The sequence below is a fragment of the Lasioglossum baleicum genome, chromosome 1 (genome assembly GCF_051020765.1).
Source record: "Lasioglossum baleicum chromosome 1, iyLasBale1, whole genome shotgun sequence".
Lineage (NCBI taxonomy): Eukaryota > Metazoa > Arthropoda > Insecta > Hymenoptera > Halictidae > Lasioglossum > Lasioglossum baleicum.
Genome location: NC_134929.1, coordinates 15,664,355 through 15,681,945, shown reverse-complemented (window position 1 = coordinate 15,681,945; position 17,591 = coordinate 15,664,355). Strand labels below are relative to the sequence as shown.

At 36.3% G+C, this 17,591-nt stretch overlaps 2 protein-coding genes across 7 annotated transcripts in view; one reads left to right on the top strand and one right to left on the bottom strand.

The window, feature by feature from the left end:
- LOC143206999 (uncharacterized) overlaps positions 1-17,591 on the bottom strand; it is a 121,165-nt gene that overhangs the window by 93,012 nt on the left and 10,562 nt on the right. The gene's annotated exons all lie outside the window — the stretch shown is intronic.
- The window catches only part of Centrocortin (cerebellar degeneration-related protein 2-like), a 115,205-nt gene that overhangs the window by 91,670 nt on the left and 5,944 nt on the right, over positions 1-17,591 (top strand). For 2 of the 3 annotated variants that reach the window (XM_076419935.1, XM_076419925.1), the window contains exons 2-5: positions 12,932-13,044; positions 13,156-13,304; positions 14,352-14,535; positions 17,024-17,247. In XM_076419935.1, the coding sequence (XP_076276050.1) occupies positions 12,932-13,044; positions 13,156-13,304; positions 14,352-14,535; positions 17,024-17,247 (670 nt within the window). Of the gene's footprint in view, positions 1-4,578; positions 5,768-12,931; positions 13,045-13,155; positions 13,305-14,351; positions 14,536-17,023; positions 17,248-17,591 lie in introns of those variants that run through there. The other variant, XM_076419921.1, reaches the window with a different exon arrangement.

Below are 17,591 nucleotides of genomic sequence, written 5' to 3'. Positions count from 1 at the left end.
CATTCATGCCATTTGCTTTTGTGACGAAAAGCCGTAAGGAAAAGCGGGTTTATTAACTGGAAATGCGGGTTTATTAACTTGGCACACGGATAACCAAATGTTAACGGCAGACGTGTTTGCCGCGGGCGCTCGTTCCGATCTGCCGACTTTTTACAATTCGTTGGCGATTGTAATTTTACAATTCTTCCTTATTTCTTTCCAATTTTTTCGTTATCAAATTTCTCATATGTGTGCATGGTCCGAAAGGTAAACCTATTTCACCTTGTTCTATTTTTTTACTAGCTATGAGAAAAATGATAGGGGTAAACAATTTATTTAACCTTTTGCACTCGGAGCAATTTTCCCAGCTAGAATATTTCCATTCTCTATGATTTTTTAAATTCTATGGATATTAAATTGGAATAATATCTCATACAATACCTAAATGTTTAGTAATTGATTAGATACCGACATATGTACTTAATAATGTGAACAATTTTCTTTTTTAATAATGCTACAGCAATTTTTAGTGGCGCCTCAGACACCATTCGAATGCTAAGGGTTAATACGTTTTGAACAAGTAAACGTCGAAATATGATGAAAACATCTTACATTGTACGGTGAATAAAAAGAATTTGCTGTTTTTTACAAGGGAAGGACCCCAAGTGTCCGACTTCGAGTTTAATAATCTTTTGTGAGACGATGGTATATGGATCCCTAATGATGTCTGCAAAATATTAGGTGTAGTTACTCAATAATTTTAAAGATATAAACAATTCAACTTTCACGCAACCTGCTTACATGGCTAATGGAACTTCGAAAACTCAACAAGGTATGAAAGTTTAATTGTTTATATCTTCAAAGTTATCGAGTAACTCCACCTAATAGTTTGCGGACATCATTAGAGATCCATATACCATCGTCTCACAAAAAATTATCAAAATCGAAGTCGGACACTTGGGGTACTTCCCTTGTAAGTATCGCAGTAGTAGCCAAGGTCGTCAGTGTGTGTTTGAATCACATTCCAATTTAGTGTTACAAATCCAGCGAATGCCACGAAGTTGCATAACCAATCACGTAGAGTACAAGTGTCTGGCATGAATCGAGTTCGCGAGGTCACGGAATCGGGGAAGCATTGTCATTAAACTCGTGTGAGACTTCATTATGAAGAGTGACTTTCGAACCTTGGAGCAAAAATTGATTTGTCCGTGAAAGAAATCGACACGAGGATGAATCCGATGATCCGCCGACTTCGAGCTTGTCATGATCGTTTTGTATTTCGATTCTCAGGTAATAAACAATTCTTCCATTTTCATCTATTTTTTTGTGTTGCTCAAACTTTGTATACAGAGTTGGGCAAGAATTTTTATCTACATATTGTAAAATGTTTGCCCAACTCTGAATATATAATGTTACATAATTTGCTCTATTCTGACCAAGAGAAAATACTTATTGAATTATTGAAAGCTGCATTTTATTCCAACCAATAACATTCTTGTCAACAGTAGACTATCTTTATGCAAAATACAAATTTTCTGCATCAATTGACAGAAAAATAGGGACCAAATGAAATATTTGTGTGTGCTCTTTCTTTTTAATAATTTTAATAGATTGAAAATAATATGTTGGCATTTTTTCTACTCTTTTAAATTTTACCAACTAGGTTTTGTTATAAATACATGAACTAATCTGATCATTTCAAATTCAGATATCCATATTATTTTTTAATTTTTGTAAAAAGAATTTGTGAAATTATAATGCATAACAAGTAATGATATGACCTGGGCAATATCATCTTGATACGTAATAATTGAAATAATATACACGTCAAGGAGAAAAGTCTTAATATAGCGACTCCGCACTTGTTCACTGATCGGAGACTTACGTAGCGAGTTAGCTCATCAACAATTGCTGTGTTTATATTTGCATAAGCTGCTATTTATGGGTCCGATCGAAAGAATTCCGTTATCTGAACGGTCCTGTAGTTTCTCAAAAACGATCGCACGATAATTACAAGCTTAATGGAGCCGGCCGAGACCGTACTATGTATCTTAATCACCTAAAACAAATATCTGCGCGGGCATAACGTATTTTATGAGACAGATATGCCTGTCGCTGGCCAAAACAAAAATATCGTAGCAGATAATCAATTCGCGGCAGCTCGGCGTGAGATTTCCATGTGTTTAATTCATACTTACGCTCCCGAATCGAGCAATAAATCGTTTCCTGGTTACAAGGCGCGCATACACGCGAGAAAGTTGTTCGCTTGCGTCTGAAAATGATTGTCGATGCGGAAAAAGTAACGTATCCTGCCGATCGCTCGAGTTTCGAGCCTGGAAAATCGGTCTTGTTGGCTTTGCAGTCGCGTCGCCATTCAATACATATACTCTGCCGCATTGAAAGGACGCCGCGGTGGTTGCGCCGCGCCGTTGTGTCTTGTGTCTGCGAGCATACCTTTTCTGCATCCACGCCGCTCGCTTTACATTGCAAATCGAAATGCAAATGGTTCAGAAAAATAATCGAAAGTTTACGGGGCATAACGGGCATTGCTTCGCTATTTCAGCGAGCGGCCTACCCGCAAAACTGGCTTAGGGCCACGCTTTCCCTGCAAACATTTTCTTTATTTATGCAGCCTGCATTTATAACGAAATCTGGCGCTTATTATTCGCCTTTCATCTACTTCACGAAATTACTTGTTCATTTATTATTTAACGAAATTTGGTGGTCCGATGTGGATCCTCTTTTCATCGACTTGACGAAATTATTTATGTATTTATTATGTAACGAAATCTGGTGGTTTGATGTGCACGTATTATTCGCATTTCATCTACTTAACGAAATTATTTATGTATTTATTATTTAATCAAATCTGGTCGTTTAATGTGTACTTATTTGTATTCTCTTTTAATTTACTTAACGAAATTATTTATCTATTCATTATTTAACGAAATCTGATGGTTTTGAGGTGTACTTATCACCCTCTTTTCGTTTACTTCACGAAATTATTTATGTATTTATTATTTAACGAAATCTGGTGGTTTGATGTGTACTTATTACTCTCTTTTCGTTTACTTAACGAAATTATTTATGTATTTATTATTTAACGAAATCTGGTGGTTTGATGTGTACTTATTACTCTCTTTTCGTTTACTTAACGAAATTATTTATCCATTTTTTTTCATTTCAATTGATTTATTATTACCGGTAATATCTAATTGTTTTTTTTTTAACGAAGTAAAAAAAGGAAAACGGAAGTAATTCCATACAAAATTCAACAAAGGAGAATCAATATTCTACGAAAATTGTGTAATTGTTCCTCAAACTTACATTATTCGAAAGAAAAATCCTATCTTCGTATAATCGAGAAATGAGAACGCGCATAACGAAACGAGTTAATACATATGTGTCCACTGCTTCAACCCTTTCGAGTGCTGTACCGGAGTCATTTTTGGAGCGGGAACATACAAATTGTCATTCAAGTACTCAATTTGTGGCAATTAAACTAACTGAATAGCTGTTTCATTGAGGATATCGGAAAGACTAATGTGTCTGCACAAGATATCATCAAAAGTAAATTTTTTAAAATTATTAATTGAAGCTGTGAAGCTAAGCATTGCCAATTATATAGCTATAACAATCGTCCCTTGTCCGAAGGGTTAAATTGTGCTTACTAGGGGTTGTGCGAGTACTCGAAATTTCGGGTTCGAGTTTATCGGGTCGAGTCAGGGTTCCGAAAGTTTGCAATATTGGAAATGTTGGAAATGCGATTGTAAACGACTACCTATATTTGCTGAAACAGCAAGTCAATACCTTGGCATTCCTGCCACTCAAGTATCCAGTGAACGATTGTTTTCTGACGCTGGAAATATTGTCGCAGCCACGAGAACAAAACTCGTATCGGAAACAGTAGAACAATTATGCTTCCCCCCTGCACACGAATTTAGAATAAAATACTATTACCCCTTACATAATGTATTCTAAAATATTTTCTCCTCGCAGTTTGATAACCGATTACACTAAAAATACAAAAATCATTCTGAACCTACTAGTGAAAATAAAAGATCGAACTGAAAAAGCATAAAACAGCATTAATATTATACAGGGTGGTTCACGCAACTTGCACACCTATATGTATAACTTCCAAAGTATGCGTTGCACGAAAAAGTTTTGTATACAGAAGTTTCATGGTCTGAAGGGGTACATTAGTAGTGCATTTATTTTTTTACCGGTGGAAACATTTCGGAGATTTGAAGGTCGACTGTTTTTTTTAAATTGGAATACTATATTTTTATACCAAACTATGGAAGAATGTCGAATTCTGAGTAAAGAAGTATTGACCTTCATTAGCCCTAAACCCAATAATTAACGAATAATTTTACTTTATATATTTCTTGAACATTTTTTACTCGTTAATTATTAGGTTTAGGGCTAATGAAGGTCAATACTTTTTTTACTCAGAATTCGACATTCTTCCATATGTTAGTATAAAAAATATAGTATTCCATTTAAAAAACAAAGTCGACCTTCAAATCTCCGAAACTTCTCCACCTGTAAAAAAAATTAATACATTACACAATGTACCCCTTCAGATCATGCTCAACTTCTGTATACAAAACTCTTTCGAGCAACGCATGCTGTGGAAGTTATATAGGTGTGCAAGTTGCATGAACCACCCTGTATATGCTATTTTAACTTCGAGTACCTGAATATTGCAAACTTTCGGGACCCGAAATCGCGGGTACTCGTACTTTGTAAACTTTCGGGATCCCGACCCAACCCGACTCGATCATTGTCCGACTCGACCCGTGGCTCGGGTACCCGATTTTTGTCATAAATGCATAAAGTCATCACTCATGCAGGCGTGACAGGGCAGCCGCCATGTTAGAACAGCATCTTCCGCTGCTCTGGTTGGATCGAAACAATAGATCTCGATAACGCTTGTAGGAAAGAAAATCGGTGGATCCGAAGGTGGCCGGTGTTTCCCATGCCGGGGGACACGGGTTCTCGATAAAAGTAGCAGAAGTGGGACAGCTTTTGCACGTGCATCGAGGTGTACCCGCAGAAACAGATACGCGTTTACGAAATGGGAAGAAGGGAAAGGAAGAAGAAGTGGCTCCCGCGCTGAGTGAGAGTACCCGAGGAAAGATGCTCACCGTTGCCGCCGCCGCGCCGCGCCGCGCCGTCAGGAAGGGAATTACACCAGGTGAAAGAGGAGAGGCATTCCGCAAGGGAAAAAGAAAGAGGGTCGGGTAAGAATGCAGGTAGTAGGGGAAAGGAACTCGAAGAGAGGGAGTTACGTTAGCGGTGGATGGGCATTCGGCGTTTGGGCTGCACACGTTCCGCAGCTACCTAGCGATTCACAGAAGACCGGCTACCTTTGGTGGAACCGGTTGTGGTCGATAACCCGAGTCCACCGCGAAGAATCGGTATCACCTGGATGGACGCTCTCCGTTGGAGCCGAAAATCCACGGTCCCGTATACAAGCAACTCTCGCGACCTCGGATCGGCGAAACAGTTTCGCGGATCGTGATCGTGATCGTGTTCGTGCCTCGCGCTCGTTCGATCCGGTTCCCGTGTGCATTCCCGGCCGCGCAGTTGCAACCAGCTAGTGACAGAAGTTGGGAGAGTGAATCAAATTGGAGGCGTTCCCGTGTAACCTGTCGCGGTTCTGGATCCACCGAGATGAACGGGCCGAGCATGGACGTCGTCTGGGACCCGCAGACGCAGATGAATTCCTTGGAATCTTGGGATTACTCCATCGAACTCTCTTGTCTTCAAGCTCCGGAAGGTATAACAAAACAAGTCGTCCCCGTCCGATGCGAATTAGCGTTGACTGTGCCGCGTGGACTTGTGCCGCCGAGTTTCAGGAATTGTTAATTGGCTAATTAGTGGTCCTCTTGTCGATCTGAGCGGAAATAGGACGTACATGCTAACACGTGGAACTGATACGGAGGTTGTCGGAAGACGTCGACAGCTCCGGTCGATTTCGAGAGTAGATGGTGGGAAATTAATACGCAATGATGATTGAGCCGCACAGTGCTACGGCCATATATGACACGTATTTTATAACAGAAGTGAATATACACATATCCGCAGTTCCTGTTTACACGAATCACACATTCGGATTATCACACAGTGAACCATGAAAATTGTTTAATGATTTCACAAATATGTTTGCACAAGGAATTCCACAATGCTCTCGTTCCGGTAATCGGGTGTTGGTGTCGCGGTTGTACGTGTGGTTAAAAGGCATACGCTAATGTCAACGACACTCGCAAGTAGACTGCGGATCTTTGTGTGAGATCAAAATTTTCTGCGGCCGTCGCAAGAGACAGGAACGCAAATTGCAGCTAATCATTTCACACGGTTTTCAACACTAAATTCTCGAAAAATTGCCTGTATTTAAACTGTGATCAATTAATAAGTTATTTGAAGAACATACATATAAGAAATAAATTATTAAATTGATTAAAGTTGAACTTATTAGTAAATTAATTAAATTTGGACTCGTTTTAAAACTAGATGCCTCTAGTTTCCTAATAATTCGTTTCTTTTGTTTCGAAGATTCTTTTCATTAGCGAACGAGAGTTTGAAGACGCGTTTTTCTCGAAAATGTAGTGCATTGAAACGTGTGTGAACATTTTGAAAAATTTTTTCCTCACTAGAGCCACCATTGATTTAAAGATGAACGCCTTACGAATTTATGAATGAATTTGTTTAATCATGTTACAGTAGTATAAGTTTATATGATTCATTTTGTTCCACATTGTTTTCCGATAAAACAGTCAAAAAATCGTACAATTTTAAAGGAGTGATTGTGAGGCTTCAATCTTCAAATCAAGGGTACTTAGTATGATTTGCGAGAAAAATTTTTGAAATTTTTTGGAGACGTTTCAATTTGCAGCATATTGTTTTTAGTATAAAACGTAAAAATAGAGGAGAATGAACAATGCTTTGTGGAAGTAGGGACTTCAAACTTTAAATAGAAGGTTTATTGCTGCACTACTTTGTTTAACGAAATTATCGCAGTTGGCAATTTTCCAAAAATCGAGAAGTCAGTGTTCAAATACTTTGAATTCACTGTATATATGAAATCAGTTGTTATCTTTGGAAACATAAATGGTGCGAAGACATCAGTTCAAGAAGTACACGTGCCACCAATAAAATAGTAAGAAATTCAAAAACCCCAAACTACTTTGCAATGAAGTTTGTTTTGAACTGCCTAAGAAGTTAGCATGACAAATGAAAAAAAGATAAACTATTTTTGCTCCAAACTTGTAAAAAATTTGCCCTCACACTATGGAAATTTCTCCACAACGTACAGATTTTAACCCCATTGAGCATTTGTGGTTAGAAATTAGAAAACAATTCTCCAAATGTACTATAAACTTAAAAGAAGCATTCGAAAACAAAATTATGGAAAAATTTGAAGTACATGGTTCGAAAATTTTTCGAACAGCACATGATAACGTACCAATGAATTTACTCTTTCAAATTACACCTATTCATTTTTGCCATAAATGCATAAAATCGATTGATTAACACATTGAAATCAATTTTATTCAAAATTAAAATTAAATATATAAATAAAGACAAGAGACAGGACGTTAAAGATCAGCTTTGTACCTTTAAATGATGTATAACAAATAGACAGCGAATTCTATGCATTTATGACAAAACTGTAACAATTACAAGACTTTAATAATATAATCAACATTTAAAGAGACATACCGTGATGAAATAAAATTGTCATAACAAAATCTTCGCCATAATTAATGTGAGTAGCATGTAGTTTATATTTTATAAGATTGTATTTTATACGGAGATTATGAATAAAGTAAAAGAATTATTTTTTTCATTGAAATTGAAAGATTTTTGACTGGTGATAACTAACGCGAGTTAACTCGTCGTACCCAGTTAAAAGGTTAATGCAGTACAGAGTAATCGATAAATGACTCCGTATATTATCGCACGGTAAAAGTGACTGTGAAAAATGATATTTCATGCGCACCTACCTGATACCAGTAGAACCACTGATATCTCGAGAATGTCAAGTTAATAGGTAACAGAATGTCTCGCCATAAATTAGCTGTTCGCTGTTCCTCCCTTTAATACAAAGTGCATTCCAAGCAGTCGTTTTCTCGTATGTAATTATGTACTTGATTTTACATAGTTTGTTCCTCAGTCCATATCTCTATTTAAAGTAACATACTATCGACGCTTAAAACGGTACAGCTCACATTTATTTCTTGTTTTTCATCATACTTTCTTCATATAACAAATTCAACAAATGTCTGTTTAATGTACTATTTTATTATAGTACAATACATTATAATACGTTTTAATTTACTATTTTATTATAGTACATTATTTTTAATGTACTACTTTAATGTTCTATTTAAAGTAATACACTTAATATACTAATATACGCTAATGGACGCTTAAAACGGTACAGCTTTTTAATCATCAATTTTTCATATAACAAATTAAACAAATGTCCAGCTTAATGATTGATAAGTCACTAGAAAACGTTTACTAATACATGTTTGACACGTATAATGATAAGAAGACTGCGGATATTTATACAATTTTCAATTTTTATAGGCAAATTTTAAGAAAGTGGAATCATGTGAAATGTTATTTTCAGTGGTACATAGTCTCTTTGTACACATCTAAAATAAATAAAAATCGTACTAAATTCTGTGGAATCTCTTATTTTCTAGCATTTTTGAAAATTTTTTGAACCATAAATGCATGAAGATCCGCAGTCTATAATGATAACCATTAGAAGAAATTATAATATATACCGGATGATAGTGTCACTAAACATGTACCGGATAGCTTAAACTTTATCTCTACCGCTAATGTTTATTATTACAACGAGCAATAGTAATGAAATCGTAATGCATATTAAATGAGCTCGTAAAATAGTATTAAATGCCTTCCTGAATTCAAATACCAATGAATCTATAAAACGTAAACCAATATTTTTATAAACGTTAATACCGATAAATATGAACTGATATCCATGAACATCCAGAATCATCTCCGTCATTTTAAACAATACGTTAAAATGTTTCGAGTAGAATGTATTAGGATTTAAAACAGTTATTAATATATAGACTGCGGATCTTTATGCATTTATTTGGTACCGCTTTTTTAAAATCTGTCTACAAAAATTGAAAATTGCGTAATCATCCGCAATCTAGTTCTTAACACATTACCGACCGGTGATTATTGCATAGTTTTGTAACTAACACCCTCAATAACGTCATCTAATAGTTCCATTTAAGATTGCAGTGTAAAAGAAAATGTCTATCCTTTCTTTTGATACAGCACAATTATTGAAAATCCTATTAATAGGTATTCCGGTAGGTAAAGTGTTAATATAGTAATTATTAAATAATATAGTAATTAGTAATTATTAAAATAATCTGTTTTTTCAAACGGAATGGCTTATTTTTATTCTTCATTTCGAAAGAATGATAGATTCTGCGTAGAAAAGTACTCGGGGGGTATATTTGTTCTGAAATTTACCGTTTCCAAGATAATTTTACTTTATTCGCGCGATTACTTTCGTTATGAATATAGTTCGCATACTTTTAAATGGAGCCGTGCGTAAACCGAGCTAAAATAAGAAATTGCATACGCACACACGTTGATAGAATTTTCATATTTTTCTGAATAAACCAGGTGTTATAAAGTCGTCTGCGGACGTGGGAATTTGCATAAACATTTCGCAAGCTGTTCACAACAACTTAGAATTTCCCAATGACAGCTGGCGTGAGAAAAACGCAGTTAACAACAGGAACGACGCGTGACGGCGTTATAAACGATCGGAGGTTAAAAGGTTCATGCACTGAAGAATTCGATAAAGCATGGCGATCGCCGGTGAGCATTGTGAGTCGGGCGACAATAATGACAGCAGGGGATGGTAAAGAGAGAACGGTAGTTGGGTCGTTTGCTCGGCACGAAGGTCCTTGGCCCTAGCTGGAACACGGCACGTTCGTTGCCTGTGGGCTTGTTGGATTGGAGGTCGTCAGTTTCAGGACGACGACGACGGAATGCCGTGAATCGGACCACTCGCCGTCAAGTTCACCTGTTTTCAACATCGCGCCGTATTGTTCCGACTTGCTAACATTCCGAATCGGCCGGGACGTCGACACTAACGTGTTGGCCACTTCTTATGTCAAATGAAAATATGGGGAATAAATTTTAATAATGTACCTACAAGGGTGAATCACGAATCGTGATCATTACTCTGTTATGTATTACCTGTCCGATTGAAAATGTTTTTATCAGGTTAGCATGGTTTCGAGAGAGCTTTCGCCTGATTATAGTAATTAAAAAAAAAAAATGAAAATGCAATTTTTTGCAATCATTTTTTGCAATTTTTTTAACGTTATACGTTTCAGAATTCGCCTCGAAATCCTCTAACAAATAGACGTAAAAAATTCGAAGGTGACCTTGAAAAAATCATTAAAAAACCATGCTATACCTGATAAAAACATTTTCGATCGGACAGCTAATAACAGAGTAATAATCTTTACTGATCACTAGACTGCGGATCTTTATGCAAAATAAAAATGTCCTACCTGAATTGCAACAAACTGGAGTGAAATAGAAATTTATTTTCTTCCATATTATGTTCAGTAGGTTGAGAATAATATGAAATTTTTCTAATATTTTTGCTATTTTAAATTACACCTACTCATTTTTGTCATAAATGTATAAACCCTATAAATTCCCATAAATTTATCCTGCATACAGGCTGTTCACGCTATTACTAGCCAGCGTTTTTCTTGTAAATATTAAATATCGGAAAAAAATGAAAGAGAAAAAGTAGTACTGTTTTTTATACGCAACACAATGGCATATGTAATTTTTTGTGTTTATACTATTTTGTTAGATATAAAGGAGACCTTTTATTTTTTAAATAGAATGCTGTATATTTTTTTCTAACACATGAAAGCGTGTGTCTAGACGAATTCATCCGTATACTGCACAGCGATCTTCTAGATTCTAGATTGAAGGTCATGCAAGATCAGAAATGGAATTTTGAATATTTCATAGCAACCCAGACCTAACGCCATACCCATTGACGGTCCCGTAAATAGCGTAAACGTGGATAATGAAATTTTTGTAGGTTAGAGTGAGAGTTATGTCAAGTTACATAAGGATAGTGTGACAGGAAATACATTAATCGCAGCAAAACTCCCGTACTCGGATCATCCGGTATTACCTTTCCGATTCGTGGTCGTTTCAGATCACTCGATACCTCAGTCTGATCTATAGCACGCGATGGCTCCGGCACTGCTTTGCAAGAAAGAGCATCAACGATAAACCGAAGCATGCTAGTTTAGATTGTAATTAAACTACGCGCGAATCAGTTGATCTACGCACGCACGCTCATTGCAGTTTTACCGCGAGAGAAACCACGAAATTGATCGCGCACCGTTTATGCGATTGAGAATTTTTCGACTTCCGCGATCGTGCACCGTAAGAAATACGTCAGAGTTGGGCATTAATCAATTAAAATTTTAACCAAGATTGATTAATTAATGTGTACGATTAAAAAAGGTAATCATTGAAAAATAGACGATTGATTCAATCGATTGATGAAGTTAATCGTCAATCGTTGATTGAAAAAAGATAAAGACGTTTTAATAACTCTAACTGTAAAGAAAATGATACGACAAGGGGTTGAGTTACCGCTTAACCGAATCTTAACCATGTTTTTGTTTCATTAAATAAATTTGTTGGCCCCGGAACATAAGTTTTGGATTACACTAGAGCTCTCCGTATTCTAGCCTTTTGTTACACGAAGTCGATTACTTTATTGCGAGCCCCCCATAGCTAAGCCAAAACAGATTTCTTTCGGGCCAGGACCCAGCGAAGTGTTTTATTATTTGCACGCAGTTGGCTATGCATTTCCAGTCTCCTCCTAGGTTTCCAGTAGTAAAATGATAAAACCGTAGTGCGCCAGGTCACCAACATGTGGTCGATCCGTTCGCTAGCCACCCTAACGGGGCTTTCCGCCGCGGAAACTCCTTGAGGAAAATTCCGCCATCTTCCGCCCGCTTTGGGCCTGTCCGTAGCGGGCCATTTTTCACCCTCAACAAGTTTTTTATTGGCCACTAGCCTTGGGCAGCAATTGATTCTTTTGTAATCGATTACAATGTCCAACTGACAAAAAACGTTTGCACTATGCGATTCTTAGTTTTCTGCGCTGCTTCCGAATCTGCCCTTAATTTTTCCCCTAGACGCGCAGTTTTTGAGAAATTTAACCTCGTGCCGTACTTTGAGGAGCCAGACTCCTGATGAAGGTTTTTAACAAAGTCTAATAAATGTGAATGTTACGCGTGTGTAATCATTATTTAAGCATTAAAATAAATGTAGTCATACAAAAAATATATATTTTCTTTTCCATCAATTTTCTAATCAATGTAACTGTAAAAGAAAAGGTACGACAAGGGGTTAATTTTGAAAAAAAAAGACATACTTTCAACTTTGAACAAATATTGTGATGTTATTACAAAAGATATTGAATTGTTCTTTACAGCAAAAAATTCTGTAGACTTTCCCGAATACAGTGATATCCAATATTAATACATTATGAATGCTCAAACATGTCTGAACAATCATTAAAGATGGAGAGAACACCACTCTTGCACCAATTTTTGAGGATATTTCGCAGTTTATCTTAAAGAATAAGGGTCCAGCGTAAAATCGAACTATATCGCGCGATAGAGCAGACTTTTGTCTTGAGAAACCCCCCGTTTGAAGGTTTGCAACGTCGACATTTTTAACGAACCAGAAAGCAAAATATCTCCGCCCGACATGAGTTGCCGCCAGTGGCGCTCACCATGAATGATAATTGTAAAATATAGGAGAATAAAACGATAATTTAAAATATATATGTATATCTAACTGACTCTTATTTGTTTTCCAGATCTGCAGTTAGCGGCAGAACTTGGCAAGACTCTTTTAGAACGGAACAAAGAACTAGAGAACATCATTAAACTGCACCAGTCCACCATCGAGGAACAGGCACAAGAAATCGAGGTAAATAAACGTTACCTGCATTACAATATCATTTACAATCATTTGTGTCGACTATAATATAATATGTTTTATTTGAATAACCAAACATATGAACTTTCTCTCCCTTTTCAGTATATGAAAAAACAAACCGCTGCTCTGAGAGAAGTAAATGATTCACGGCTAAAAATTTACGAGCAGTTAGAAGTGAGCATTCAGGATTTGGAACGAGCTAATCATCGTCTTGTAATAGAAAACACCAGCGACAAAAAACTTATCAAAAGGTACGAACGCACAACCTATTACAGTACTTTACTCTGCTGTATTCATTGAATTTCTCCATTTTGCGAAGAAAAGATTTATTTCAATTATATTCCGTTTAACAATAACTGTCAGGCGTTGTCGTGCAGCTATAAATAGACTTTACAAATGATAAATGTACAGTGATAAAACAGGCCAACCAACGTTCTACTTTCTGAATCATAGTTTTTATATTTTTTTAAACTAAATTCGTGTCGATTCGTGAGCGCTTGGACCAATAGAACGCTCTAGCGGCTAGAGTCTAGCTGAAAATGCTAGTCTAAACAAAATAACAAATCGACCGCGCATTCGTAGCTACATCACCTCATTCCTGCCAGGGAACTTCTTGTCATGCAGAGCTGGGCAAAAATTTTATTTAAATAAAAATTTCGTATAAAGTGGGTTTAAACACTTGGAAAAACCCCACTTTATTCGAAATTTTTATTTCAATAAAATTTTTGAACAACTCTGTTGTCATCTCACTCAGTATTAGTACATGGCAGAAACTTATTTAACCCCCGCAAGGTAAGCTCTAATAATAACACATAAATATTAAGGTGAGGTCTCTTAGATTCCGACAAATGAATTTCATAAATAATGTTTTCATTTTTAATAAATTTGGAATAAAGAATAACACAGGATAAAAAGTAAACAAACAGATTCAATTTTATTTATATAAAAATTCTATTCGAAAATCTGAAGCTGTGGTCTCCGAGACCCCACGTAACGTGGGCCACGTTACCTTGCGAAGGTTAAGTGCCTAATATTTTGATGTAGGGCAGGCCAGAGCAATTGGTACTCCGAGAGTCGATGATGTAAATCGGCTTACCCCCACTCGGCTAATCACCGCGAGAGGGGAATACGAGCTCGTCATAAGGCAAATAAGGCGAGCTCGTATTCCCGTCTCACGCTAGCAGGCCGTGTGGGGGTAGCCAATTCTACGACATCGACTCTCGGAGCACCAGTTGCCCAGGCCTGATGTAGGACATGAAAGGTGAGAATAACGCATGGTTTCCATCATTCTTTGACAGCCAATGTTCGACGATCGAAACACTAGAAGCTCGGTGTGAAGAGCTCCAGAAGAAAATCGACGAATTACACGAACAGCATGAGAATCGACTCCGGCAACAGACCACGAGTCAATCGAAGAACACCGCGCAAACACAGACAGCACTATGGAAAGCATCGGTCACGCAGGGTGGCGGCACACAAGAGGTATTTAATATTCATAGAACTCATTTCGCAGGATCTCAGATAACTCGTCCGATTATTATCGACTACTATACCGCTTACCACTGAGCTTTAAACGACGATGAATCTCGGTTTCATCGCGAAAAGAGAATCGCGATCTCGCTGCAGAGTTTCGATTCTGTTCCGTTTTAACGACTTCCTAACGATCTCCTTTCACACGAGTCTTAATGTCGTATTAATCCATAACAAACATTTCCACGTTGAAATTCTTACAATACAATTGCATAATGTTGTACCGTCATCGCACAGTTCACCATTATGCAATCATTGTTTAGTTTCGACTTTTAAAAATATTTGATCGCAAGCTGGACTCTTGCGTTTATGGCCACAATTTATTAATTTCAACAGTGACGGACTTTCTCCGTCGAAAAATTGTGACTCTGGTAGAGACAGAGCAAATGTAATTAATAGACTGCGGGTCTTTATGCATTTATAGCAAAATTGAGTAGACGAAATTCAAAATTATTGGAAAATTTTCAAAATTCAAGATGTCAATATATGATTTCTCCTCTATTAAAATTATTACGGGAAGAAATAACATTCAATTTGATTTCTACTTCTTGCAATCAAGTGGGACAATTTTTATTTTGCATGGATATCCGCAGTCTAGTAATTAACATACTTTTCCGTAAGAAGAGATAAAGGTAACGTGATTATTTAATTTATTAATATAAAGATTATGTAGATCAGACCTGGGCAACTGGTGCACCGAGAGTCGATGACGTAGAATCGCTTTACTTAAAGTCGCCAGATCAGGGGAATTGACTCGAACTGAGGGGAAAAGTTAGCCTCTCTCTACCAGTACCGGATTAGTCACGTGACATTGTGATTGTACAGGGTGTTTCAATATTATATGTCGCGACCACTATAGCATAATTCTGCACCTCTAGATAGGTGGAGATTTGTTACAAAAAACTTTACCGCAAAATTGACCTTAACATTGAATCCCAAGGTCAATATTGTTTTTTATTGCATCTTATTGTAGTCGTTGCGACGAATAAAAGTCTCACAGGAGCTATAGATCTGAATTTAACTGTTCTCTTGAGAAACGATTTTAAAGATTCGCCAACTATTTTATTCCATATGTCTACAGGGTTTTTTAAGATCAGGGAAATAAGTGGCAAATATAGAATAAATTTTTTCATTTGCCGCGTCGTTTTCGAGAAAATTACCTAACAATCCGTCAAGTTCGCGAGCCTAGCGTTCTTCAGAAGTAGAATGAGTCGGTCTTGAACAGACGTGTCAGATGATTTCAATTCAATAGCACGCGTGTTCGCTGAATTTTCAAACTCTTTAGGGAAACGAAAAAGACTTGATGTTAAACAACCTATGTTTATATAATAACATTTTCTTTTTGTTTAGACCCATAGAATATGCTGAAAAAGTTTGACAATTTAAACCACGGACACCCTGTATAATCTGAATCAATTACTTGTATCAAATTATCGCCTACATAACCATTAAATTTATTATCTGCAGGAAAGATTTAATTAGAGTTCCCGTTCAATTAAATCTGTTCATGCAATTGTCTATAATTCGCGGAATATAATTCATCATTAACACGTTAATTAAATCTTGTCATCAATATTCACGGTAATAACATGAACGTATACACACACAGTAATTGAACATGGGGATCACGAATTCCAGAGCAATTTTGCCGTAAAAAAGAGTCATTAAAGGCCGACTCTTGTCGATTAAATGTAAAGCTCTACTTTTTCCTCTAATTTTATAATAATTCCTCAAGAAAAGAAAAATGACGTTTATGATTTATCTACATGTATATACGTTGTATAGATAAACTTCTAGCAAGAAATAGCTAAATAAGTAGTAAAATGTAAGGAAAAAAAATGTTCGTTCCAATCATACTAACGTCATTGACGAATTTTTACAAATTTTGTTTTTCAGTCCCATTTAGAAGAAAATTAATTTTTGTGTTTAATATTTTTACGCATTCCTATCAGCTTTCGAAATATTTCATGAAATAAAGTTTACATTCTAAACTTTACTAATTACTGGTCTTTATTTTATTGAATGTTATTTTTTGTTTGAATTTGAAAAACTAAATGAATGATCCACGAAAATTTTATTTTTACAGTTAATTGGATTAATACTAGCGTATTAATTAAATTATGATAGTAATTTTTATAGAATATGAAACAAATATTTTTTCGTCAGGCATCATTCATATTATTAGAGATTTAGACTAGATGATCACAATGTAAGAACTAGCAAGAACATAAATGCAAAATTCAAGAAATTGCAGTTCGTAGAGAGACATTCTTACAATTAGAATTATTGTAATTTAAATTCCAGACGAAATTAAATATGTTGTCTTATACATAGATGTTAGAGCTGTTGCCTTACAGTGGTTCGAGTTATCGAGATTTGACTGTAGTTACAGACAGCTATAGCAGTGAGACCATATTAAAAACTATGCAAATATTTTCAGAACGCTACCAAACCTGAAGAAGAAATGACCGAATTGCTGAGACAGTTGCAAGAAGCGCGGAATCAAAGAGCGAGGGAGCACAAGAAAGCAGCGGACCTTGGTCAACAGCTTGCAACCTTGCTCCAGGAGAACACTGCTCTGGAAGAACAGATAGCTATTTTGCGCAGCAAAGCGCAAGATGTCAAAAATCTGCAAGAAGAGATCAATGCGCTCGAAGAAGTGAGGTACGATCCATTAAATGCATTAAATGCATCAAATCATTCCCTTTAGTTTGCTCAACTATCATAACTAGACTGCATGCAAAAATCTTCATGCAAAATAAAAAATGTCTGCATTGATTCCAAGATACAGAAGCCAAATGGAAAAATTTCTTTCTTCGTTTAATTTTCTCATTAAGCTAAAATGAATACACTGATATCCTTAAGCCCTTGCCGCAATATTTTCTTTACAGTTACAGTTATTAGTCTTTGTCCCGAAAAATGTCGTAGAAGAGAAAAGAAAATTTATTTGAATGCTTAAATATTGATTACTAGACTGCTGATCTTTATGCATTCATGAAGAAATTAAC